This window comes from Schistocerca gregaria, chromosome X, assembly GCF_023897955.1.
Source record: "Schistocerca gregaria isolate iqSchGreg1 chromosome X, iqSchGreg1.2, whole genome shotgun sequence".
NCBI classification, from domain to species: Eukaryota; Metazoa; Arthropoda; class Insecta; order Orthoptera; family Acrididae; genus Schistocerca; species Schistocerca gregaria.
In genome coordinates, this window is record NC_064931.1 from 690,928,798 (window position 1) to 690,953,560 (window position 24,763).

Genomic DNA, 24,763 nt, shown 5'->3' on the forward strand with positions numbered 1-24,763 from the left:
ACATACTGTACAAAATTCATCAAAATTGAAGATGGTTCAGCTGGGAGCCCTAGGACATTTCACATGGAATGACCCAGAATTCAGTTGTAGCTATAGATTTTTCATCATATTGTAAAAAGCTACAATAGCTTTTATTATGGCAGTGCATGTCTACACACTTTGTGCGAGTTACTTTTTTGGAAAATTTCAGCTTCCCTTGGTGAAGTGGACGTAAGCTCCAGATAACAACATTTTATGAAAGTTCTTTCAACATACTGGCTTGATTTCTCTACTGAACTACTCAAAACAATAGCATTTAATATATTTTGGGAAGTCAATATTAAAATACCCACTCCCAATAGATGACCATTTACAAATTTTTAACCGAGATCAATAATAATTCTATCATGTCTGTGGCCTATTGTCCTGTTTCTTGCCTTATGCCATTTAGATTTAATACGTTTGCCCCAAACACAAATTTCTGACACAAAGTCAGAAATCCTTATAGTACGATATTAGCGCAGAACTTGACTCATTCTTGCTAACACAAACCATATTCCCCATCTGTTCACGGTACACACTAATTTCCCATTTGATCCATTAACTTTTACTTTTTTTGTGTGCTCTTTAATACCTTTACTGCAAAAGACCTTGCTAAATAGCAGGAACTTATTATGGAATGTATTAAATACAACACGACATCTCATTTCTTATAAAATTTGTCCCAGAGCACCTCTAGTAAATTTTCTTTAATGTTTTTTTGTTCTCTAGTCATTAATTATCGTAACTATTTATAATAAATGTGTCTCCATACATAGCTGTGCATTATAATATAAGATTACACTATCTACCAATAAAATATAGCAGTCATGCAAGACATGAAAATGCCATGAATTGTCAGTGTCAGTACGAATGTAAACTATTTGAACCGATGGCAGCCCAATAACAAGCCAGGAGCTATAGCCCAAAAGAAAGAACAAAATTTTATGTGCAAGTCAATCTAAAGAGGAGCAGAGTGTCCAAACACTCCATGTAGGCATTGAGCTCAGAGGAAACAACAACATGTGATAGATGTCGAGAAGAAAATGTCCAGGTTTGTGTCATGACCTCCAGTGCAAGACTGGAGAAGGTGAGAGATTGTGGATTGAGCACTGAAGGAGAGGATGACGACACAGTTGGCTCTGCCACAGGGGCGTAAGATTGTGGAGGCTGGGGTAACAGTACGTCCACCAGCAATGGTGGGGGTGAAGAGACTTCCACTGGCAAGCACAGAAAAGAGGGCACTGGTTCAACTTCCATGGACTCTGTAGTGGTAAGCACAGGGATTAGCCCTGCTGACCTATTTCACTGTTGCAAGTAGGATGGCAGATACCATGGAAGGGGTGGGAGCAGATGAGCACATTGCCACAATTGGAAGCTTCCCACTGGAACAACGCTGTGAGTGACCCTGTCACCAGGCTGGCTTGGAGACCGTTGTGTCAAAGGGTCAACAAGTCGTGGCTGCAAAAGACAGGAATGATGGATCAGCTGATCTCAATTGACATCTACCACATAGAACTGCTGAACTTTGTGGGCCACTACACATAGCAGCCACCCCTGCTGGCGATGAAGATGGCTCAAATGGTAACCCTTTAAGAAAACATGGTTCACCAATAATAATAATAATAATAATAATAATAATAATAAATAAAGAACAAAATTATCCTAGTAAGAGTCTGTATCTAGTTAAAATTATGAGTAACTTTTTTACTTATTATCTCACAAGCATACTATATAGGTGGTGGTATCTGTCAAATGTAGTCATTTCAATTTTTCCAAACATGAAATCTGTGTTTAAAGATGTAGCAATACTACCTTCTTCACATTCAGTCCTTACACAAAATATGCTCCATGAATTGTCCCATTGAGCAGTACAGCTCCACAGTATAACTCAGTCTATGGCAGAAGATACATCTTCATTCCACATATTGGGTGAGTCAATCTTTACATTACAAAGGGATTGTTCTCGCACTGTGAATCAAGTGTTATTGTTACCTCTGTCCTATGAAGTACAGCAGCACAGTAAGTGCAGGTAGCACACTTGATAAAAGCAGAAGCTCTCCTGCGAATCTTCTGTAAAGTTTGGAAGGTAGGAGACGAGGTACTGGCAGAAGTAAAGCTGTGAGGACGGGGCATGAGTTGTGCTTGGGTAGATAGGTTGGTAGAGCACTTGCCCGCGCAAGGCAAAGGTCCGAGTTCGAATCTCGGTCCGGCACCCAGTTTTAATCTGCCAGGAAGTTTCGATTTCATTTTAGGATGCTATTTGAGGGAGGAGGTTGAGCCCTGATCCGGCTCGCGTTTGTGCCGTTGACAGGTTAGCGTCGTGTATTCAGATTGTGACCTCTCATTTTCTTAGTGCATTCACTGGCACCACTATGTATGCTCACTTTGTCTGTCCATGAGTGGCAGCAGCAGCATTTATCGATAGCGAATACTGTGGCACTATCTTTGGAGCAACATCTAGTATTTCCGGGTTGTGGTGTGTTTGAATTGAGCTGAGTTGGGACAGAGCAGCAATGATGTCCGACAGCACCAGTACTCACCGGGACACCTGGCGATACATACACTGCCCGATGGAAGGATGTGGTCGCAAGAGTGCACGACCACGTCGAGGTCCGGATTCTAGCACCTTTCCTTTGCCTGACTTGAGCAGGGATGACCGTTGGTTGGTCGTTCGTTCGTTCGGCTGGCTCATTGCAAGACTTGTATTTGGTCTTCCGACCGCTTCTGGGCCCTCTGTGTGTGTCGACTTGTGGTTCACGGAGCGAGGTGGCACAGTGGTTAACACACTGGACTCGCATTTGGGAGGACGATGGTTCAATCCCGTCTCTGGCCATCCTGATTTAGGTTTTCCGTGATTTCCCTAAATCGTTTCAGGCAAATGCCAGAATGGTTCCTTTGAAAGGGCACGGCTGATTTCCTTCCCAATCCTTCCCTAACCCGAGCTTGCGCTCCGTCTCTAATGACCTCGTTGTCGACGGGACGTTAAACACTAACCACCACCACCACCACCACCACCGACTTGTGGTTCATGCTTGTTGGTGCACAGCGATTGGTTTTAGTATTGTTTGAGTTGTTGGTGGAATTGTTTTCGCGGATCCGTATGTATCTAGTGTGTTTGAATGAGCAGTTATTTTAACGCTGTCTGCATACTGCATTGGTGGAGGAGTTCCTTCTGCCTTTCGGTGTTTCAAAAGCTGGATTCTGCAGACTCAGTGTTGTCTGTCACTTCAGCCCCGCCTGAATTATTCCATGGTTGTACTGGTTATCAGATGTTAGGTGGATTTGGTAAGAGGGTTGGTCAGCGTTTAAACTGTCTAGTTTGAGTTGCCATCCTGTTACGAGACCATAATGCTTGGTTACTTATCTCACTGCTTACGCAGCTGTAGGGACTTTTCTCAGGTCGATCCTTGGAGCACTGTCTGTGGATCACTCCCTTCTTTATTTGATCTGATTGTGTAAATATTGTGTAAATATTTTGTTTAAATCATTCCTATTGCTTGTGGCCTTCAGCCAACAAATAATTTGAATTCTTCTTAATAAGGCCTTCAGCCGTCTGTGTAGCTTGTGTTATAGCCAATTTTTTAAAAAAATTATTGTTTTTAAAAAATTATGACCTTAAATTAAGTGTACGTGTTTACCGTGCAACCAATGGTAACTGAATAGGCCCTGTTCGCAACTTTTCCTGCCTTCCCTAAGTCCCTCGTTTCACTAGTAATGGTATCATTCTGCTGACAGTCAGCACAGCACAGCCCTGACTGAAGAAGACCACTTTTTATAGTGATATGGATACCGTGTCTGTTCTTTTGGACATGTCCGAAAGAACAGACACCATTGATGACCTGAAGCCATCTAGAATGAAATTAGAATTATATTAATACTGTCAGCTGCTCACGGGATAGTGCGACTGTGCCCTCGGTGGCTCAGGGGGATAGAGCATCTTCCATGTAAGCAAGAGATCCTGGGTTTGAGTCCCGGTCGGGGCACATATTTTCCCCTGTCCCCGTTGATATATATCAATGCTCACTAGCAGCTGAAGGTATTAATGTAATTCTAACTTGTTACAGTGGCCGAAACTGACAATTTTATATATTGACAATGCAGTCAACAGCCACATATTTTATTGATACTGGAACCATGTAGTTTCATTTGACTGAAAGCACCTATGTCTAAGTTTCAGGTAAGACACCCTGTTTCATTCGATGTTGAGGGGCTATTACAGTACAGTTGAAGAGCCTCTGCAATGCTATGCGACTTTAGGAGAAACATCAAGAGGACTGAGGTATTAATGGAATTTGGGTTGAGGAGGGAAGTGTACTAGAGCAGTTAGGGCAACTATGCAAAACCAATGAGCAAGCGTGGTGGTGTGTTTAGCACAACTGCATAGTGAGCATCTGGGTTCAAATTCCGACCTCGGTACATATTTTCATTCGTTGCTTCAGTCTGTATATTTTTATCATAGGTACAGCATTTTCTCTGGAGTGTTTGTACCAATTCTTATGTCACGTGGTTATAGCTAGTTTGAAACTGTAGGCGTCATCATTAAAATAGTGTTGATTTTTCTTCCCAATTTCTATAATAATCTAATATTTCAAAGCAATGGAAACTTTACAAGCAAATATAACATCCATATCTATACACTATAAGTAACTTTGCAGTATGTGGCCGACAGTATTTTGTGTACCACTGTCAATTGCGATTACCTGCAAACAAACATCGATCCTCTGCGGGACTTCCTACATTTTGCTACAATTTGGTACCATTGCAATTTCTCTGTATACACTAGCATCATCATCAAAAAGCCTCTTGGAACTTCTGACATTACCTACTATGTCAGTTATATGAACTGTGAAAAGTAATGGTCCTATTACCCTCTACTGTGGCACATCTGGAGCTACTTTTGTGTCTGAAGACTTCTCTCTGTTCAGAATGACATGCTGTGTCCTGTTTGCTAGAGACTCTTCAGTCTAATCACACAGCTGGTCCCATATGTCGTATGCACATAGTTTGTGCAATAGGCAGGAGTGTGCAACTATCAAATGGCTTCCAGAAGTCAAGGAACACACCACCTGCTTGGGAACCTGTCTCTACTCATTTCTGGGTCTCATGGGCTGACAGGCAGAGCTGGCTTTTACAAGACTGTTGTTTTTCGGAAAACATGTTGGTTCCTACAGTGGAGTTTTTCGGCCTCCAGAAATGTCATAATACATGAGCGTAAAACATCTTACAAAATTCTACAACTGAGCTACATTAGAGATGTAGGGCAATAGTTATGGGTTTGTTTGTTGACCCTTCTTGAACCCCCATGACCTGTGCTATTTTTTAATCAACAGGAACACTTTCCTCCTCCGAAGACCTACGTACAATACACTGCTTCAAGAAGAGGGGAAAATTCTTTTACATACTCTATGTAGAACTGTAACGGTATTTTGTCAGGTCCATTGTCCTTCCCTCTGTTGAGTGATTTCATTTTTTTTCCTCTCCCATGGTCACGTATTTTGATATCAGCCATTTAAGAGGCACTACAGTGTGATCTTCCACTGTGAGACAGTTTTGGAAAAAGGCGTTTAGTATTTTGCCCTTTTCTGTGACAGCCTCTGTTCCACTATCACTATGGCCACAAATCACAGAGAGTTTCTATCCATTTACTAATTTAACATAAGACTAAAACTTCTTAGGATTTCCTGACAAGTCAGTAGACAGAATTTTACTTTTGAATGATTTATACAATATTCTCCTAATTTTGGCTTCATTTAATTTTTGTTTCTCTGTCGGCCTTAAAAATCTTAGCACTGCCACTATGGCAAATTGATATGCTGGTTTTTTCCACAGTTATTAATAAAAAGCCAAGAAATGCTGAAAAACACCTGTTATTCAGAACTAAAACATTGGTATTGGTTTTATCTGCTTTGTTGTTCCCATCCCTAGCTTGGGGCAGGTTTTACAATGGGAACACTGAGTTACCTACTTTAACTTTCCAACCAATCCATCTTCCCTTCCTGAAGAAGGAAAAAATAAGTTTCAAAAACTAGGGTTAGAACTGTAAGTGCTTGTATAAGCAGCACTAACAATTTTGCTTTCTGCAAATACGTAAATATATTCAGTGTCAATCTCACTGTCATCACCACCGGATAAAGGTTTCTTCAACAGTTTCCCCTGCATTATGGACTTTTGCTATATACATCGACGTCGCACCTGCAGATTTCTACATCTACATCACACTCCACAAACCTCCTAATGGTTTGTAGTGGAGAAAGTTATGGTACCACTAACTGATCTGCACCACCTTGTTCCAATCACAAATGGTGTGTGGGAAAAATAATTGTTGATAAGCCTCTGTATTAGCTCTAGTATCTCTAATTTTCTCACCATGGTCATTTTTCAAGATGTACATGGAAGAGTATGTACATGGAAGTCCTACCTGGTAAGGATCCCATACTGATGAACAATTGTCAACAATCAACAGAACGAGCACCTCATAAGCCACTTCCTTCATATGTGAGTAACATTTCCTTAAGATCTTTTCTATGAATCTCAGTCTGGCATCCACTTCTTGTACTATTTGTCTTATGTGGTTATTCCACTTTAGGTCACTCTGGACAGTTACTCATAGGCATTTTACAATAGATTACAGCAGTCTATCATCAATAGTACAGTTGTGGATTTCTTTTCCTACATATGGGCAATGTTTTACAGTTATTTACATTCAAGGTCAACTGCCAGAGCTTGCACCAATGATAGATCTACAGGCCAATCTGCAAATTAGTACTGTCTTATGGCATTGCTACTTACTTAGAGACAAACACATCATCTGCAACCAGTCTTAAAGAACTTTCGACACTTTCTATTAGGTCATTTATATACACTGTAAATAGTAACAGTTTTATCACACTTCCTTAGGGTGCTCTGGATATTATCTTTAGATTTATCAATTTCATTCCGTTAAGAGTAATGTATTAAGTTCTGTTTGCAAGGAAGTCTTGAATCCAGTTGCAAATCTGTTACAATACAAACGTGGGGGGGAGGAAACCTGGGGGGAGGGGGGAGAGAGGGAGGGAGGAAATGTGGGGGGAGGCGGGAGGGGGGAGAGAGGGAGGGAGGAAATGTGGGGGGAGGGGGAAGGAGGGAGGGAGGGAGGAAATGTTTGGGTAGGAAATGTGGGGGGAGGGGGGAGGGTGGAGGGAGGGAGGAAGGAAACGTGGAGGGGGGCAGAGGAAACGTGGAAGGGGAGGGAGGGAGGGAGGGAGGGAGGAAGGAAACGTGGAGGGGGGCAGAGGAAACGTGGAAGGGGAGGGAGGGAGGGAGGGAGGAAGGAAGGAAACGTGGAGAGGGGGGTGGAGGAAGGAAGCGTGGAGGGGGTGGGAGCGTGGGGGGGGGGAAACGTGATGGGCGTGAGGGGGCGAGGCAATGTGAGGGGGGGGAAACGCGGTGGCGGGGGGGGGGACACGTTGGGGGAGACGAGGTGGCGGGGGGGGACACGTTGGGGGAGACGAGGTGGCGGGGGGGGACACGTTGGGGGAGACAGGGTGGCGGGGGGGGACACGTTGGGGGAGACGAGGTGGCGGGGGGGGACACGTTGGGGGAGACGAGGTGGCGGGGGGGGACACGTTGGGGGAGACGAGGTGGCGGGGGGGGACACGTTGGGGGAGACGAGGTGGCGGGGGGGGGACACGTTGGGGGAGACGAGGTGGCGGGGGGGGGGACACGTTGGGGGAGACGAGGTGGCGGGGGGGGGGACACGTTGGGGGAGACGAGGTGGCGGGGGGGGGGACACGTTGGGGGAGACGAGGTGGCGGGGGGGGACACGTTGGGGGAGACGAGGTGGCGGGGGGGGGACACGTTGGGGGAGACGAGGTGGCGGGGGGGGACACGTTGGGGGAGACGAGGTGGCGGGGGGGGACACGTTGGGGGAGACGAGGTGGCGGGGGGGGACACGTTGGGGGAGACGAGGTGGCGGGGGGGGACACGTTGGGGGAGACGAGGTGGCGGGGGGGGGACACGTTGGGGGAGACGAGGTGGCGGGGGGGGACACGTTGGGGGAGACGAGGTGGCGGGGGGGGACACGTTGGGGGAGACGAGGTGGCGGGGGGGGACACGTTGGGGGAGACGAGGTGGCGGGGGGGGGACACGTTGGGGGAGACGAGGTGGCGGGGGGGGGACACGTTGGGGGAGACGAGGTGGCGGGGGGGGACACGTTGGGGGAGACGAGGTGGCGGGGGGGGACACGTTGGGGGAGACGAGGTGGCGGGGGGGGACACGTTGGGGGAGACGAGGTGGCGGGGGGGGGACACGTTGGGGGAGACGAGGTGGCGGGGGGGGACACGTTGGGGGAGACGAGGTGGCGGGGGGGGACACGTTGGGGGAGACGAGGTGGCGGGGGGGGACACGTTGGGGGAGACGAGGTGGCGGGGGGGGGACACGTTGGGGGAGACGAGGTGGCGGGGGGGGACACGTTGGGGGAGACGAGGTGGCGGGGGGGGACACGTTGGGGGAGACGAGGTGGCGGGGGGGGACACGTTGGGGGAGACGAGGTGGCGGGGGGACACGTTGGGGGAGACGAGGTGGCGGGGGGGACACGTTGGGGGAGACGAGGTGGCGGGGGGACACGTTGGGGGAGACGAGGTGGCGGGGGGACACGTTGGGGGAGACGAGGTGGCGGGGGGACACGTTGGGGGAGACGAGGTGGCGGGGGGACACGTTGGGGGAGACGAGGTGGCGGGGGGACACGTTGGGGGAGACGAGGTGGCGGGGGGACACGTTGGGGGAGACGAGGTGGCGGGGGGACACGTTGGGGGAGAGAAGATGTTAGAAGAAGAAAGTAAAGCAATAGCTATGTCCCATTTACTCAAAGGAGTTTGGCAAGGTTCTGGGGAAGAAGAAGAAGAAAGATGGGGTGAGTATGAAATTCCATTTTTAAGTCTCTTCCCCAGTGAAAGATAATACTGACTTGTAAATTTTCATAGTAAAATATCTATTTACGTGAGAATACGTTTTTACAACAAGTATCCTCTTCAACAAAACTTTCCTTGTTATGTAAACTCATATTTTGTCACTGTAGCTAGCAACCTCATCAGAGTTGTGCATTTCGTCAGTGAATATATCACTCTAGTGAAGGCGATTTGCAACTGTGTTCAAAACATTGGTCTATATAACATAATGATGGGGTCACACTCCTGGAATTGTAATCTTATTGAAAATAATTATAGTTTTACAGCTATAAAATAAACAACAGGACTGTTTTATAGCATAAAATAGGTTATGTATGACTGTGGTCAACGCAGAGGGTTAAGAGAGAATTTGCTGAAAGCAACTATAGCAAGTGAAAGGAAGCCACTTACTGCACTCACTGTTGGAGGTGGTGTCTTCATCTCGTACAACTTCCTTAGGTTGGGTGCATGCAAAATATCATTCACACTAGGACGCTCTTTGAAATTTGGATGCATCATTGATTTTATTAGGCAATAGAATTCAGCAGGCAAATCTAAGGGAAAAAATTAAAAATGTAGACGCTTTGTATGTTTCTAATTGAGATACACAACAATATACAGACAACTTTAGGACAAAATGTACACGAATAACCTTAAAAATGAATCCGAGAAATTACAGGAGAACTTAAATTAGAGATGTAAAATTCTGAGTACTAACGTTTAGCTTCTTCGACAGGAAATATGCCTTCTCTGAGCTCATGCCATAAGTCGCCTTGTGATGGTAGCAATATATTGCATGACAACTCGAGGAAACATATTCCTAAGCTGAATATGTCGGCGGCCTTTGTTACAGGACAGTTATTAAGTAACAATTCAGGCGCAAGGTATTTTGCATCACCTTCTGTTACATCTTTAATTGGTCCCTGTAATATTTTAAACAGCAACACAGTGTTTACATTATTGACCTATATGAACACCTGTAACGTAATTTTGTAATAAACAAAAGGCACAAGTACAAAGGCATCAAAAACAGAAGAAGATAATCGTATCAAAGAAATTGAATGGGTTCAAATTTCTTTTGCAATTTGAAATAGGTCTGTCTTCACTACTGCACACAATTTCTCCAGCTTATTAAATATTCAATGTATAGAGTCATACATATTCCATCAATAACCATGAAAATGAATAAATCGTTCTTCACATAAGGATGGAATAAGAATAATATTTAGGAGGTTTAACTGTGTGTGTGCAAATAGTAGTAAAGAATCCAGCTCTAAGTAATTCCACATTCACCAAATATTTCCATAGGTCCCATTGCTTTTACGTAAGAACAACATACATGAAATTTGTTTGTAATGAAACCCCAAACTTCACAGAAAGTTCACTTTTCAGTAAAGAAATCTGACAATTAAAAATTCTGACAACATTCCTAACATGAGAGAGTTCTATACACAACCCCCCTACCCACTCCATTTTCAAATAGGTCACAGTAGTGTTTTTATTTTTGTAACTGATGCTTTAGGTGGATAAGTAGGTTTTTGGGTCAATAATGCCATACTGCATTCTAGTGAACTCACACATTTAGCAAATGTCTGTCTGAAGACAATACCACATCAAATAGGTGCATAATAATCAGGATAATAAATGTTTACACTTGTAGCTCATTTGGTGACCTAATGTACACAACTTCTGAATACAAAAAGACAAAGTTTGTGATAAATGAACAGAATGCCTGGACTTAAGTAATAATTTCTGATCAAAATGCACTCTGTGACACAGGTTATGTGATCTGATATCACAGAAGTTTCCTTGACATGAACACAAGATATTTTATTTATTTTATAGATTTTGAAGCTACAATTATAAGCAGTGGTTTTCTTTTGCTACTGGCACTTTCAATGTTTATTTAATATATCTTGCAAACAATGTGTTTCAATAGATAATGCTCATTTTTAAGTGTGTTGTCCATTACATTGTGCTACTAATTCAATTCTTCCCATTTGTGAACAATGAAACTTATCTGGAAAATTCGCTGTTACACAAACAAGCAAAAATTTATGGCTATTGAAACTTCTCATTTTATTCTGTCCCATTTTCCAGTATTTGCAGGGTAATAAGTATCAGAGCTGATAACATTTTTGCATGTTTACATCATAGCAAAGTTTCCAGAAACATGGAGCAGCTCACACAGTAACATGACATTTAACGTGCCATAATGTAATAAAAGCATTCTCAAAAACTTGAGTTTCCTTGAATGCATCACTTGCACTACATAGCTAAAGAGAAATTAAACAAAAATCACTGGCAGTAGCAAGCTTTTTCATGCCAACAATGAAATCATCATCCTATTTTATTTAAGACAAACTTAACGTTAAACTCTCAGACACTGCAAAGAAGTACGATTTATCATAGCAAGTGTGTAATTGGTGGTGAAGTTTCAGTATCTCTTAAGACTGTGACACAGCGAATTTAAAGGTTTTTCTGGATACAGGTCTTATGCAATTCCACAACCAACCATAAAAATCTTTTACGATTTAGTTCCCTCAGATACTTAGTCTTGTTAGTGAGAAAGTAAGTGAAGAGCACAAAAAAATAAACAAAATTTACAGAACTATTCCACAATAATACTGCTCCATCTACAGGAAGCCTTACTTCCCAGAAATGTTAATACACTGATGGGGAAAAAAAAACAAAAAAAATAAATTAATACAGAGTAATGAGATTTCGACAATACATTTTTCTGGATAATTTATTTAACTGATTAACATTGCAAAATCACAGGTTAACATAAGCACAAGATAAGCCATTGCAAATGTGAAATGCTTGTACATTAATAACTGGTGTAACTACCAGTATGTTGAATACAAGCATGCAAATGTGCATGCATTGTATTGTATGGGTGCTGAATGTCGGTTTGTGGGATGGAGTTCAATGCTGATTGCACTTTGTCAGTACAGGGACGGTTAATGCTGTTTGTAGATGATGCTGGAGTTATCATCACTGAGTTACAACAGCGGTATGTGGGTGAGTGTTATCCTGCTGAAAAACACCCCCTGCAATGCTGTTCATGAGTGGCAGCAGAACAGATCAAATCACCAGACTCGTGTACAAATTTGCAGTCATGTTGCACGAGGTAACCATGAGAGTACTCCAGCTGTCATAGGGAATCCACAACAGATCATACCTCCAGGTGTAGGTCCACTATGTCTAGCATCCGGACAGGTTGGTTGCACACCCACAAGTGGCCTCCTCCTAACCAACACATGGCTATCACTGGCACTGAAGCAGAACCATCTTTCATCAGGCAACACAAACCCTACAGACATGCACGCTGTCCTCCAATGGGCTCTTGCTTGACATAACTGAATTTGCAGCTGGCGGTGGTTTGGGGCTAGCGGAATGCACACCACAGGGCATCTGGCTCAAGAGCTGTTCTTGCAGCAACCAATTTGCAACAGTTCGTTGTGTCACTGTGGTGCCAATTTTTGCTCGAATTGCTGCTGCAGATGTAGTAAGATGTGGCAGAGTCACATGCTGAACACCACGGTCTTCCCTCTCGGTGGTGCCATTTGCCCATCTGGAGTGTGATCTTGTGATTGTACCTTTCCATGAACACTGCTGCCAGCAATCATGTACTGTGGCCGCATTCCTGCCAAGTTTTTCTGAGATATTGCAGAAGGAACATCCAGCTCCTCTTAGCCCTATTACATGACTACGTATAAACTCAGTATGGTGGTGTTGGTGGCATCTTTTTTGCCTTAAAGGCTTTGTTGACTCACCACGTCCAGTCTCACAGGTAACACTTATGACCATTACAGCATGTATTTAAAGCAAACCTGATTTGCACCCACACAATGGCACTACTAGCACCACACTCGTGCAACTAGTGCAAAAAATTTAGTAGGTACCATTAGAGACAGCTGCAGATTTCTTGACCTGCATTATGGAGCGGAGAGGTATAGGACTCCTGAAAGGTTACAGGTGCACTGCACAAAGTAAGCAGCTACTTAACTAGTAATGTACCTGTGGAGTGCACACGGGGGTTATTTAGGCTAGGCAGTAATCTGAGGTCCTATGATGAATGCTCACCAGTTGATACTCATAGAGCAAAATCAGATCAAGTACAAAGTAGAGACACTTCAATTATTACAAATTCTTTAACATTGTACTGTCTAAATTTTAATAAAGTTCCTGAACTTACTGCCCTCCAGGAATGTTATCTCGCTCAAATTATACTTGGAACTGAGAACTGCCTGAAACCTGAAGTAGAAAACTCTGAAAAATCTAGCAAGGCAGGGAACTTATATTGAAAAGGCAGATTAGATGCCATAGGAGGGGGAGTGTTAAGTGCTGTGGACAAAAATTTTTTGATGCAAAGGAGGACAGTTGGAGTTGAAACTGGAATTATGCCAAAATATTGTGTTTATTCAGGTTGAAACTGAACTTGACTATGAAGTTATCTGAACCCAAGTAGCAGGCCTAGGCGAACAAATTAATTATCAGACATTTGTACTAGTCACCCCGATTCTGGTCCAGATGAAATCCCAATTCGTTTACTCTGTGGCAAAGGCCCCATACTTGGCTTTCATTCATTGTAAATCTCTCACGCAGCACGCAAAGTCCCATGCAACTGGAAAAAAAAGAAAGGTAAAAGAACACACCCACATAATTATAGACCAATACTCTTAACATTGGTTCAAAATGGTTCAAATGGCTCTGAGCACTATGGGACTTAACATCTGAGGTTATCAGTCCCCTAGAACTTAGAACTACTTAATCCTAACTAACAAAAGGACATCACAGGCATCCATGCCTGAGGAGGGGGGTTCGAAACCTGTGACCGTAGAGGTCGCGCGGTTCCAGACTGAAACGCCTAGAACCGCTCAGCCACACCGGCTAGCTCTTAACATTGGTTAGCTGCAGAAATCTTTAACTCATTCCGAGTTTGAATATAACAAATTTCCTCGAGACTGAAAGCTTCTGTCTACAAATCGGCATTGTTTTGAAAAGCAAGGCTCATGTGAAACTCAGCATGCCCTTTTTTCACATGATACCTTGTGAACCATAGATGTAGAGCCAAAGGAGACTGCATATTCCTAGACTTCTGGAAATCATTTGAGATGATGCCCCCTACAGACTGTTGATGAAAGTCCAAGCATATGGTTTAGGTTCCCATATACGCAAGTGGTTCAAAGACTTTTTAAGTAATAGATCCAGTATGTTGTCCTTGACAGTGAGTCTTCATCAGATAGAGGGGTACTGTCACAAGTGTGATGGTTGGACTGCTCTTTTTCTCTCTATACAGGGTGTTACAAAATGGTACGGCCAAACTTTCAGGAAATATTCCTCGCACACAAATAAAGAAAAGATGTTATGTGGACATGTGTACGGAAACACTTAATTTCCATGTTAGAGCTCATTTTAGTTTCGTCAGTATGTACTGTACTTCCTTGATTCACCACCAGTTGGCACAATTGAAGGAAGGTAATGTTGACTTTGGAGCTTGTGTTGACATGCGACTCGTTGCTCTACAGTACTACCATCAAGCACATCAGTACGTAGCATCAACAGGTTAGCGTTCATCACGAACGTGGCTTTGCAGTCAGTGCAATGTTTACAAATGCAGAGGTGGCAGATGCCTATTTGATGTATGGATTAGCACGGGGCAATAGCCGTGGCGCGGTACGTTCGTATAGAGACAGTTTTCCAGAACGAAGGTGTCCCGACAGGAAGACGTTTGAAGCAATTGATTGGCACAGAACATTCCAGCCTATGACTCGCAATTGGGGAAGACCTTGGACGACGAGAACACCTGCAATGGACGAGGAAATTCTTTGTTCAGTTGACAATCACCCTCATCAGAGAAATTGCTGAAGTACAAGGTAACGTTGACCACGTCACAGTATGGAGAGTGCTACGGGAGAACCAGTTGTTTTCGTACGATGTACACCGTGTGCAGGCACTATCAGTAGCTGATTGACCTCCACAGGTACACTTCTGCGAATGGTTCATCCAACAATGTGTCAATCCTCATTTCAGTGCAAATGTTCTCTTTACGAATGAGGCTTCATTCCAACGTGATCAAATTGTAAATTTTCACAATCAACATGTGTGGGAAGACGAGAACCCGCATGCAATTGTGCAATCACGTCATCAACACAGATTTTCTGTGAACGTTTGGGCAGGCGTTGTTGGTGATGTCTTGTTTGGGCCCCATGTTCCTCCACCTACGCTCAATGGAGCACGTTATCATGATTTCAAACGAGATTCTCTACCTGTGCTGCTAGAACATGTGCCTTTACAAGTACGACACAACATGTGGTTCATGCACGATGGAGCTCCTGCACATTTCAGTCGAAGTGTTCGTACGCTTCTCAACAACAGATTCGGTGACCGATGGATTGGTAGAGGCGGACCAATTCCATGGCCTCCACACTCTCCTGACCTCAACCCTCCTGACTTTCTTTTATGGGGCATTTGAAAGCTCTTGTCTACGCAACCCCGGTACCAAATGTAGAGACTCTTTGTGCTTGTATTGTGGATGGCTGTGATACAATACACCATTCTCCAGGGCTGCATCAGCGCATCAGGGATTCCATGCGACGGAGGGTGGATGTGAGTATCCTCGCTAACGAAGGACATTTTGAACATTTCCTGTAACGAAGTGTTTGAAGTCACGCTGGTATGTTCTGTTGCTGTGTGTTTCCATTCCATGATTAATGCGATATGAAGAGAAGTAATACAATGATCTCTAACATGGAAAGTAAGCAGTTCCGGACACATGTCAACATAATATATGTTATTTCTTTGTGTGATGAATGTTTCCTGAAAGTTTGGCTGTACCTTTTTGTCACACCCTGTATATAATGATCTGACAAACATGGTGAGCAACAATTCAGGGCTATTTGCTGATGACACTGTGCTGAATGGGAAGATGTCACCATTGAGTGACTGTAGGAGTATAAAAGATAACTTACAAGGAGAGGTCCACAACAGTGGGATTGACTTTTTGAAACCATTTGTACAGTGCTGTAGGTTAAGGTTCAAGTTATCACACCCCGCAGCCATTCACCCTGGTGGGCACTTGTTTGTGAGCAATTAAAAATAAAATCCTAGAGAGCTTAGAAACAGCAGCATTAATCAAACTGTTGCCGTAAGTAATGGTTATCGTGTGGTCCTCACACAGTAGAGGTTGTGGGCTCTAATTTCATTAAGCGATTCCAAATTTTTTCTTTTAATCTTTATTGAAATGACTGGTTATTATTTTTATTGAATTAACTGGTTTAAATGCAACTTTTTTATTTCTATTCCTTTGTCATGTCATTTTAAGCGGTGTATTAACTGTATGAATTGCTCATTTTTCTTCCCATCATTCTTTCTCCATTTTGGAATTTTTGTGCATGTGTATTTGTCATTTATTGATTTCGATTTAATTTTTTTCTGTTTTATCATCACATTCTCATCCATGTTATTGCATTCATTATTTTTATTTTCCATTTTGCTGGAATATTATTTTACTTGCAATCCTGTCCGTCATTTAAATCTTTCTCTCCACTACTCTGCGCACAGTGCAATAAGAATTTATGTTTCAGACGTTTACGTGATGATTATCATCCAGAGAAATGTGCATCATTTGATGGAAAATACATTTTCGACAACACTGAACAGTCAATATGAATAGATTAAGGCACAACGCAATTACAGACCTTGGCTGTGAGCAAGTACTGATTGAAATCAATGGGGAAAGTTGAAAATTTGTGCCAGACTGGGATTTGAAACTGAGTCTCCTGTTTACTAGGTGGATGCTCTGACCATTAAGCTATTCGGACACAGTGGCCATCGCAACTGCACGGAATGGCTGAAATCTTTATTTAAGTGTCTTAATTGTGCCTGTCTGCAACTTAAAGTGTCTTCTTTATGGTAAGTGGCAATCTATCTTTTCCTACATCATTGCTAATATTCCTACCTGGAGTTTCCATTGTTAGAATATCTAGTTGGTGTGATAGAAAGCAGCTTGCTCTAAATGTAAAAAAGGTAGTTAATGCAGATGAGTAGCAAAAACAATCATGTAACATTCGAATACAGCATTAGTAGGGTCCTGCTCAAAACAGTCACATCAATTAAATGTCTAGGCATAAGGTTGAAAAATGATACGAAACTCAATGACACATAGAGGCTACTAGTAGTAAACGTGAATGTTGGACTTGGTTGGTTGGTTGATCTGGTTTAAAAGAGGGGGGTGAGGGACCAAACTGCTAGGTCATCGGTTCCTCGTTCCAATTAAAATAATTCCACAAGGGTGGGAATAAAATAATTGAGAGATACAAAACACAACTGGAAGAAAGGAGATAACCAGAAGAATGACAGAAGGGCTACCAACAATAATATGGACAAAAGTGGACAAGAAAACCATAGAGAGACACAAGAAAAAGTGAAGAGATCAAAACAAGACAGCAGATTAAAATGGTTGGCAGATCATGAGAAGAAAAAGGAGAAGCCAGCCACTCTGCAACACATTAAAACCTCCACCCTGAAAGTACTAGGGTGGAAGACACAGAGGGATAGAGGACATGAGCTAAAACTTAGATCAAAGGATAAAACCCATCCTCACCTGTAAAACATAAAACTAAAGCTGCTGTTGAGGCATACAGCGAAGGTAGGGTGCTGGAAAAGTTAAAGTCCATCACAAAGCGGCAGAAAGTGGGCAGTCCAGCAAGAGGTGGACGACCATAATTTGTGAGACACAGCGACGCCAAGGTGTGTCCTTGCGATGGAGGAAGTAACAATGTCCTAGCCACAGATGGCCACTTTGGAGTCAGCAGAGGACAACTGATTCCCTGCGAGGGGACCACATGGAAGACTTCCACACATCTGTAGTCTCGTTAATGACACACAGTTTGTTTTGCACCAGTGTTATGCCATTCTGTGTCCCAAATCCAAAAAATTCTGCAGTCTAAGACAGAATGCAGGTCAGTTTCGGAGATGCCCATCTCCTGAATCGGTTTCCACGTAGCCTGTTCGGCCAGCCTGTCGGCAGGTTCGTTGCCTGGGATTCCGACGTGTCCTGGGCTCCATACAAACCCTACTGAATGACGGGACCATACGAGGCCATAGATGGAATCCTGAATGGACGTTACCAAAGGATGGTGAAGGTAACACTGGCCGACAGCTTGTAAGCTGCTCAGGGAGTCAGTACACAGGAGAAATGACTTGCCTAGGCACCAGTGGATGTGCTCAAGAGCACCAAGATATGGCTGCCAGCTCTACAGTGAAAACACTGCAGCCATCTGGCGAGGAATGCTGTTCAATATGTCCTCCATGAACATACGCAAAGCCTACGTGACCATCAGCCATCGAGCCATTGGTGTAAATCTCTTCATGGCCCTAGTACTAGAGCCACAGACACATCGGCAAGGGATCTGCTTGGTCCCCAGCTGTCTGAGGGACCTTTGTTTCACTGGAACAATATCACGCCTGATCAAGTCTGTAAAACTGTTGCTAAACTATCGAATTCCAAATGTATGGACTGTTACTGGATGTCCAATTATGTTGTTAAAAGAACAGTCCATCTCATAAGTAAGACACTAAGCTTTATTTTTAACAGATGTTTAGAGAATGGAGTTTTCCCAGATTTGCTAAAAATCTCTAAAGGGTGATAAACAACTCCCCCAAAACTACCGAGCCGTATCTATTGTGCCAATATTTTCAAAAATAATTGAATCGCTCATGTACTTTCAATTAAGCAGTTATTTTGAAAAGCATGATCTGCTTTGCAACAATCAATATGGATTTAGACCAGGTAAAAATACCACTGCAGCTGTTCTGGAAATTGTTGATCAGACTTTAACGGCCTTTGAAAATAAGAAGATGGTGTCACTTGTATTATGTTACCTAAGTAAAGCTTTTGGTTGCATTCCTTTGAACATATTATTAACAAAACTGGAGTATTATGGTATACAAAAATCTTCATTAGCAATAATTTCTTCCTATTTGACCAACAGAAGACAGTTTGTCTCAATTAGAAATGAGCATTCCCCCTTAGTAGAAATTGGTACAGGTGTGCCACAGGGCTCTGTCCTTGGACCCTTCTTTTTCATTATCAATGACCTGCCCCATTCTGTATCACAGTCTGTAATCTGCTATGCAGATGATACAACCCTGCTTACTTCACACCATGACATCCCAACCCTTGATAAGATTACATAAGAAACTCTTGACTCTGCATTAAAATGGTTTGCAGCCAATAAACTTGTATGTAATCCAGACAAACCCCAAAAGCGTCTGTTAGGATTATCTAAAAATATAGAAAATAAAAGTGTCAAGCTCTTAGGAATACATATTGATGCCAAACTAACTTGGGAAGAGCATATAAGCCAAATCTGAAAAAAAATCTCAAGAGTGACCTACCTCATGTGGAAACTGAGAGATATGGTCAATAATAATTATCTCTGTGTAGCATATTTTGGACTCTTTCAGTCACATATATCATATGGCCTACTCATATGGGGACATTCTCCTCATATCAGTAACATCTTAAAAAAAAAAAATGTTCGTATAATGTGTAATGCTGGTCCTGTAGAACACTGTCGCCCTCTTTTTACCAGGCTTGGGTTACTAACAGCGGTGAATCTGTATATCTATGAGGCTGCACTCTTTGTCAGGAATAACATTAAAGAATGTATCATCAGGGAAACAATTCACAAGCACGATACTAGAAGTAATGCAAATATTGACATTCCAAGGCACAGGCTAGCAATAACAGGAAACTCCCATAAAGTAAATGCCCTCAAAATTTTTAACAAATTTCCTCTTGCTGCTCGATCCTTGCCTTTTAAAACGTTCAAAACAAAATTATATGACTGGCTAGCAAAAAACCCATGTTGTTATATAAAAGAGTTCTATGATATTGACAATATTGATATTAATAATTAAGATTGTAGTGGTATATAAGATATTTAATTTTTACATGTAATGTGATCAATATTTGTACCTTACTATCATTGTAAAAGCCTATTCTACTGTATGTGGTCAATGGCAATAAAGAATCTATGTATGTATTAACGTTCTAAATACAAACCAGCAATGATTTCATGGGAAACCAAGCATTTTCTCAAAAGCCAGAGCCTGTGATTAATTATGGATCAAGGCATATATTTTATCAATTTCATTGCTACTACTTGTGATTTCTGTTTGCTGTGCAATGAGAACAGGCACTTTTGTAATGGGCGAATTTAATTCTTCACCTGCCAGTATCAATATATGTCTTAAGGTTAACAGATTGACGTAAACTTTGGAAAAATCACTTTTAATGAAAACTTCAACATTCTGATTTCATCGGCAACCAAAGTGTCGTATAAGGAGGGATAAGCTTTGCATATCTCACAAGTCAATAATGTACAGAAATTACTATTTTTAGGGTTCTGTATCTCAGTCAGTAAAAACAAAACCCTTATTAGGATCACATGCTCTTGTAGTAACCAGATGACCTGTAAAAAGATTGAAAACACACAAATAATCATTTTATTTTTTCCTTCAATCACCCACTTGTCATTTGGGCTCTCCACTGTTATAGCTGTTTTGTACTTGTGAGCTGATGTACTCATACACACCCAGTACAGATTAACACTTTCCAAAAACTGTTAATAACCATTTTTGTTTGTCTCCAACAAGTAAGTAGCAAATTAGGTCCTCAAGTCCAACAAGATGTAAACAAGCCAATGCGACAGTATCATAATGTATATGCTACAGCTACATCAGTTTTTAGACAAAGTTTTGTGACCTTACATAGAAATGGGGTTGTTTCTGAACATTATTGACTCGTGGGGTGGTCAAAAGTTATTCCTCCTTATACAATGGGCTGACTGATGGTGAAATATTGTAGGATGGTCAAAGGTTATTCCTCCTTAAACGATGGCCCTTGTTGATGATGAAATCTAAATATCATGTTTATTAAAGGTAATTCTGCCAAAGTGTATGCCGTTCTATCCACCCTACAATGTATACCTATACTGACAGGTGAAGGGTAACATTTGTGCATTACAAAAGTGCCCTATTCTCATTGCACCACAAACAGATATCAAAGTAGAAGCGATGAAATTAATAAATATTCACCGGGATCCGTAATCAACTGCAGGCTACAGCTTTCGATAAAATACTTTGCTATGCTTTGTTTACCATGAAATTTTTGCCAGATCACAATGTATTTAGAATGTTAATGAAGTTGCTTTTTGTAGTGGTAATCACATTAAAGAATGTGACTGTAACATGTGCCTTCACATGTTGCTGGTAGTGGTTTGATTTTTATACTTTTTTTAAATGATAGATACAGGGTATCACCCTGCGGAATACACTAATTCTCTTGAAGTATTAGAATTTATATATTTTCCATTATCAATTACTGTTAGTTACATAAAGTTATATAAGTTTTGTGATGACACAAACTAAATTAAAACTCTTATTTATTTTGTGAATAATTCAACGCATTTCTGTCATGAAAATATTGCTGTAACATACTTCCGTGACAACCAAAGGAAATAAATAACAACATAAGATTGGATTTCAACATGGAGCGCAAAAATTAGAATTTGTGCTGTTAGCCACTATGCTCTGAACTCTCTCAGTATAAGACAACAAGTACACCTCGATAATTCACATATGCATATTGTGATAGCCTGGATGGGTCACTAGAGTGAAACAACAAAATAATAGTGACAAAAAAAAATCACCCCTTTCATGTTATCAGAAGCTGGAATTAAACTTTACTTGCAACCATACATTTTTTTAATTATCATAGTGGCGTTTGAGTCCTATTTTTCAGTAATTGTGAAAAATTCCCTTGCATATTTCACTTTTGTGATCTGAAACTACGTTATTCACAGCATATGTAATTTATTACAAAATGTGAACATCCACGAGCAGTGTTATGTTGCCTTTTCATTTGTGTTATGCATTAGAGCTGGCCCCAATGCAAGCATTTATAATAAAAACTACTTTCAAGTTTATAATATTAAACTGAATGGTATTTATTTATAATATTTATAGTATCTGGTGATGTTAAAAAACTGTATCACTTTCACTGACTGCAGTTTTTAGTTTGCAGTTTGTTTAGGGTAGGGAAGAAGAAGAGGAGGAAGAGGAAGAAGAAGAAAAACTGATGACAGTGATGGAAGAGGTGAACCACCGAAATAATTATTATTTCTACATCTACATCCACATCTACATACATACCCCTGAAGCTGACATGTAGAGTGTGCCCTGTATCACAACTAGTTGTTTCCTTTCCTGTTCCACTCACAGCCAGAGGAAGGGAAAAAAAAGACTATCTATATATCTCTGTATGAGCCCTAACATTATCTTCGTGGTTCCTATGCGAAGTGTATGTTGGTGGCACTAGGATAGTTCTGCAGTCCGCTTCAAATATTGATTCTATAAACTTCCTTAGTAGTGTTCTTTGAAATGAATGTCTTCTTCCCTCCAGGGATTCCCACCTGAGCTCCTGAAGCACATTCATACCACTTGCATGATGACTGAACCTACCGGTAAAAAATCTAGCAGCCCGCCTCTACATTGCTTCCATGTCTACCTTTAATCCAACTTGGTGCAGATGAATCACACTTTTCTAAAATTCTTCAACTATATGTATAAAACAAAGTCCACTATTCACCTTCCCTAACACAACACTCACATGCTTGTTCCAATTTACATCGCTTCGCATTGTTACGCCAAGGTATTTAAACAATGTGACTGTGTCAAGCAGAACACTACTAATGCTGTGTCCAAACATTACGGGTTTGTTTTTCCTACTCATCTGCATTAACTTACATCGTTTTTCCACATTAAGAACCTGTTGCCTTTCATCACACCAACTACAAATTTTGTCTAGGTCATCTTGTGTCAACTTACAGTCACTTATCTTTGACACCTTCCTGCACACCGCAGTGTCATTAGTCAACAACCACAGATTGCTGCCCACCCTGCCTGCCCAATCATTTATGTATATAGAAAACAGCAATGGTCATATCACATTTCCCAGGGGCACTTCTGATGTTACACCTGTCTCTGATGAACACTCACAGTCGAGGACGACTGGATTCTATTACTTAAGAAGTTGTCCAGTCAGTCACATATCTGGGAGCCTATTCCATATGCATGTACCTCCTTTAACAGTATGCAGCGGGGTACTGTGTCTAGTACTTTTCAGAAATCTAGGAATATGGACTATCTGTTGCCCTTCACCCGTAGTTCACAGTTTATCATTTATTTATGATGTACAGTTGCAGTCGGTCATCTGAAGACTCATCAGAACTATATTTTAAACCCAAATGATAGTTACAGAAATGCGAATAAAACTCACTGCCGTATACTAGGTAGTTTTGCTCCTAGTAAATATTTGCAATCAGTGATGACGTCTTTTTGAAAAGTGGGCTAAGGGTCAGCCAAATCAAGAAACACATGACCTGAGCAAATTTAGTCTGCCTGTCGCCATTCTAATGGAGAACTGGCAACACTGTAGCATACACTTGGCAACTCTGTGAGTTGTCTATTTGATTCCTGGTTCGGGTGAGAATTAACTTGGTAAATTCGCTAATATTTTCTTGTCACTTAGATTAAATAGTCTGAATCATTCTTACTTAAGGGATGAGAAAGCTGAAGAAAATTTATTGTCTTGAGTACAGAAAGCTCATTCCAACAGAAACTGCAGCTTACTTCGTCATTTATGTTGTGAATTCTCCATCTTAGCCATCAATGGGGCAAAAAGAGAGTGCTGTTTGACACAGCTGTATGCTAGTGTAGCGGTAAAATATTTGCCCTTCAATTTGAAGAGTGCATTAGTTTTCTGTTCTAATCTTGCAGGAGACAAAGATTTTTACATCTTCTGTGAAAGAGCCACTACCAGGAAGATTGACAGTCAGTAAAGAAATTCTAAGATAACTTCTCCCCCATAAGTTTTGTCACTACCTTCATTCTGTACCCTGTAGAGCTAAATGTGAAAAACTTGCTGCAGTGCACATTTGTTTGTGCTTGCTTTTTCTGCTTCTGTTAATTGTATTGACTTAATTGAGCCACTGAATGATTGGGTAACTGGATTCTATTATATATCTAACCCTACTGCCACATTTGCATATTTTTGTGGTAGTTCTGTAATGCTGCCTCAGTATTACTGCAATAAAAACCTATCAAGAGCTATGAAGATCAGCAATGCTAAGGCACATACAGGAACAGGAAAACAACACACTGTCGCTCCCTTACCTTACACGAAAGGTGTCAGTGACTACCTGATACCTGATTAAGGTGCTGTGCTGAGAAAAATCTAGCTGATATTTCAAAGTTACTGACATCTACTGATGTCCACAAAGAATTCCACAGATGCTCATAATGCTGCCGGTGTTTACAAACTAACAGGGTTTGTGTCAAAAGTTTCAAGAAATATTTTTTGAAGTTATTTATTGTTTTTCAATGCAGAAAATCTTAAAAATCTTTCAAGTACATTCCTTCTGTACCACACATTGCTGTCACCACTCTGCCCAGTCTGCACTGGCTTCCCAGATGGTGTCATCTCTAACCACCTAGAGGTGGCGCGTCAAAGCCTCTTGTACCTCCTCTGAGAATCCATCACAGTCTCTCTTAATGCTGCTTTTAGCTTTGAAAACAAAAGCTATTCCTGTGGTACCGAGTCAGGGCTGTACAGTAACCGAGGTAACGTCGCCACACCATTCCCGGCAAGAAACTCACTCGACGAGGGCAGTACGGTTTGGTGCACTGTCATTCAGTGTCTTTCCTGACCAGTTTCATCCTGTTCCACATCTGGGTGAGGACTT

At 41.9% G+C, this 24,763-nt stretch overlaps 1 protein-coding gene across 5 annotated transcripts in view; it reads right to left on the bottom strand.

Annotated features, from left to right (window-relative positions):
* The window catches only part of LOC126299006 (membrane-associated tyrosine- and threonine-specific cdc2-inhibitory kinase), a 166,008-nt gene that overhangs the window by 63,066 nt on the left and 78,179 nt on the right, over nucleotides 1-24,763 (bottom strand). For 3 of the 5 annotated variants that reach the window (XR_007552706.1, XM_049990635.1, XM_049990637.1), the window contains exons 6-7: nucleotides 9,664-9,868; nucleotides 9,357-9,499 (exon numbers count right to left, since the gene is read on the bottom strand). Coding sequence is in view for 4 of the 5 variants with exons in the window: in XM_049990635.1 (XP_049846592.1) it covers nucleotides 9,357-9,499; nucleotides 9,664-9,868 (348 nt within the window). In the remaining variant the exon portion in view is untranslated. The remainder of the gene's footprint in view (nucleotides 1-9,356; nucleotides 9,500-9,663; nucleotides 9,869-24,763) is intronic. The other 2 variants (XM_049990636.1, XM_049990638.1) reach the window with 1 other exon arrangement.